Genomic DNA, 3,259 nt, shown 5'->3' with positions numbered 1-3,259 from the left:
CTCGTCGCGTAAGATAGAAGACCTCGGTCGCATCAACATTCTCTTCGTCGCAATTCAGCCGCATCGTCAATCAGCCCATAATTCACCTCGAAGTCACACCTTCAACCGTCGCAACTTCACTACAAACCCGACCGCTGCCTACCATCTGCCAACTATCTCCCATCTCGCTGTATTCTAATCTTTGCGACATCCAACACCAACACACACCCTCGGCACCAAATCGTGCGCAACCATTGATCCTACCTTCAGCCAGCAATCCCTTCAGCCTGAATATACCTCAAAACCTCTCCCACGCAGTTACACCGCAACTTCCGAGGAGCTGGATCCATTCATAGAAACAGAACAACTCCCGCAGACTCGGCGCGTCGCCGCAATGGGGAGAAGAAAGATCGAAATCAAGGCGATCAAGGATGACAGGAATCGTTCGGTGTAGGTGATGATGTGCGAATTTGTAGTTCACAGCTAATGCGATGCGACAGGACATTTCTCAAGCGCAAAGGTGGTCTTTTCAAAAAGGCGCATGAGCTTTCCGTCCTCTGTTCCGTCGATGTCGCAGTCATAATCTTTGGGAATAATAAGAAACTGTACGAGTATTCGAGTAGCGATATTGGAGAGATTTTGACACGATACCAATACGTGGGTATTCGCGCGCACACAATAAGACACCTGCTAATAGTTTCAGTATGGAGGTGCCAATGAACATAAAGGCCCAGCCGATTTCACAGGCAAAGGAAAAGATATGGACGACGACGACGATGATGATGGATCGGGACCCTCGCATCACGGCTCAGAACCACCACAAATGATGCCTCCTCATCCATACCCAAATCAATCATTCCATCAAATGCGACAAGCAACACCGTCTGCTTCTCCGCCAATTCCAAATGGTGTTTTCCCAATTCACCCACAACAACAGCGACAACATACCCCACAACCACAACAGGGCTCCCGTCCTTCATCGAGAAATGGAAACCTCCCAAGAAGGCAGAGCTCAAATCTGGTTCCTGCACAACATCAACACCCGCAACATAATGGATTTGCCTATCACCCTCAACCTGCTATCTACAACCCACAAAATACACCACCTCTTCCTTCTCATCATGGACTTCCACAACACATGCAACAAGGACAACCGATGCAAGGTCCTCCTCAGGTCATGCAGCAACCTGGTCCACCACCTCAATATCCTAATTACGGCCCGCCACCACAACACCAGCAGCAACCTCCTCCAAATCAGCAACAACTACAGCAAATGTATATTGATGAGCAGAGGAGAGCTTCCGTGCCGCCACCAAATTATCCTCCACAGGATCAACAGCGCCCACCTTCCCGTCCAAGTGTTTCGCCTCCTCAACCACAACCACAGCAAATACCACAACATCCACCTCCACCGCCTCAAATTCAAGCTCCTCCACCACAAGAGGAAGAAAGGCATCAAGAACAGCAACCTCGGCCCCCACCGCAACATCAAATGTTGGAACCGGTGAAACGCATGTCTGTTAAATCAAGGAGTATTTTCACACCGATCGATGAATCGAGGTCGATTCTGTCTCAACATTGGGCTTCTTCAACTTCAAACGCCGAGCCTTTACGGAGTCCGCCGTTACCATTGTCAAACACTCGATCACAATCGATGGATGTTGGGGCTGTGGCACGCGTAAAGATTAGTAATTCTCCACCGCCCCCAGTACGGGCAAACACCCATACCAAGAACCGTGTCTCGGTCAATTCCGTGGACAGTTTCACGCCTCCATCCAGAACAAATTCTGCTCAGATGGGAAGCATGAAACGTCCCGTTTTGAAAGTACATATTCCCGACGTGGATTCGGAGGCCGAACAAAATACAGCAGACTCAAATTCGGATCCTCGGTCATCGGCAGATGCCAATGGTTCGAATCCTCAGCAGAACAGTCGTTCAGACAGCCACTCCGGCGTCGTCCTCCCGCCACCCTCACCGTCAGCATCAGCATTACTATCAGCCGGTGCCTCAGGCCCACCCAACCCCTTCGCGCGTCCACACCACCCCGTCTCCCAACCCTCACAAAACTCAAATACGAGTAACAACATGATCGACACGCCCGTCTCGGCCCTCCCCAGCCGATTCATGAATAACTCTGATTTCCTCCCCAGTCCATCCAGTTTCTATCCTGAATGGGCGTTTGGCGGGCGCAATGATAGTAATACGCTTCCAAGCCCGCTCAACTTTGCGACGCCGGTTGTGGGTACTGGACCGAGCTTTTTGAGAGAGGATTCCGGGGATCGTGCGCAGGGTGGGAAGAGGAAGACGCCGGAGGGGGATGGAGGGAGTGAGGGGAGTGGTGGGGGAGATAGTAAGAGGATGAAGACTGATTAGTGTTCATGATGGGAGAGGAGGAGAGGGGATGTTATACCACCTTTTTTTTTTCTGTATGTTTTTATTTTTTCTTGGGGAAGGGGCGTTGGTGGTACTTTTGATGTGGATATTTTGGGGATTTTTGGAAATATAGTTGGTTGTAGGGGCGAGGGGGGTTTTATGTCGTGGTTGGATGATTGAATGATATGAGGAGGATGGGAGATGGTGTGGAAGGAGGGCAAAGGGGGAACGGGAAAAAGGGGGTTGATAAATAATACAACTTTTTTTTTGGACACACAGTTTTTCTTGATGACTTGGTTCCCTTCGTGTGATTCCCTTTTATTTAGATTGGGTCGTCGGTGTTTGGAACTTTGTGCGTTTGCGATTTCAGTATTTGGTCGATGTGGTTATGGGATCTGTGGCTTGATCTTCTGGTAGGGCTCACGGTATGGATGGAGAGGGATTTTTTTTTTTAGGATGTATATTGGCGTGTAAGTGGGATAGGATTTAGGGTGTTGAGTCGCATCTACCCACCCCCCCTTCCTATCGTTGTTGGGAGGTATTTGGCTAGGGTGGGTGGGGGATCACGTCGTCTTTTCTTTCGGGGGTGGAATCACTAATTCGGAATATCGTCTTTGATTTTTGGAATTATTAGCTCACAAATGTTTTTCTCAACGTCCTTTCGGTGGTTGGATGTTGTCTCATTTGGATGTGTTTTCTAGGGGTGAGGGGGGGTGTGGTTAGGTGAGGTGGGGAGGAGCGAAGGGGTGTGATATCAAGCGTCTAGTTTCTTTGCTGCGATGGACATGTTGAATAGTGAACGAGCTGGGGGGCGATTGCTGGTGTGGTTGTGTGAAGGTGTAAGGAGGGTTTGCTGAGGTGTAAGGAGGTGGGGAGAGTGTTTGTGTGGAGGGCATTACGGGGTGG

The 3,259-nt window shown here is 49.8% G+C and overlaps 1 protein-coding gene across 1 annotated transcript; it reads left to right on the top strand.

The window, feature by feature from the left end:
- Nucleotides 1–373: 373 nt before the first annotated feature.
- On the top strand, nucleotides 374–2,353 carry GLAREA_08586 (SRF-like protein; the record flags this gene model as incomplete). Its single annotated transcript, XM_008090630.1, has 3 exons — nucleotides 374–429; nucleotides 480–636; nucleotides 683–2,353. The coding sequence occupies 3 exons, from the start codon at nucleotides 374–376 to the stop codon at nucleotides 2,351–2,353; spliced, it is 1,884 nt and encodes a 627-aa protein (XP_008088821.1).
- Between the last annotated feature and the right edge of the window lie 906 nt (nucleotides 2,354–3,259).

This window comes from Glarea lozoyensis, assembly GCF_000409485.1.
Source record: "Glarea lozoyensis ATCC 20868 chromosome Unknown GLAREA9, whole genome shotgun sequence".
NCBI classification, from domain to species: Eukaryota; Fungi; Ascomycota; class Leotiomycetes; order Helotiales; family Helotiaceae; genus Glarea; species Glarea lozoyensis.
Note: the sequence above shows the minus strand (reverse complement) of the source record. Positions and strands in the feature narration are given on the sequence as shown.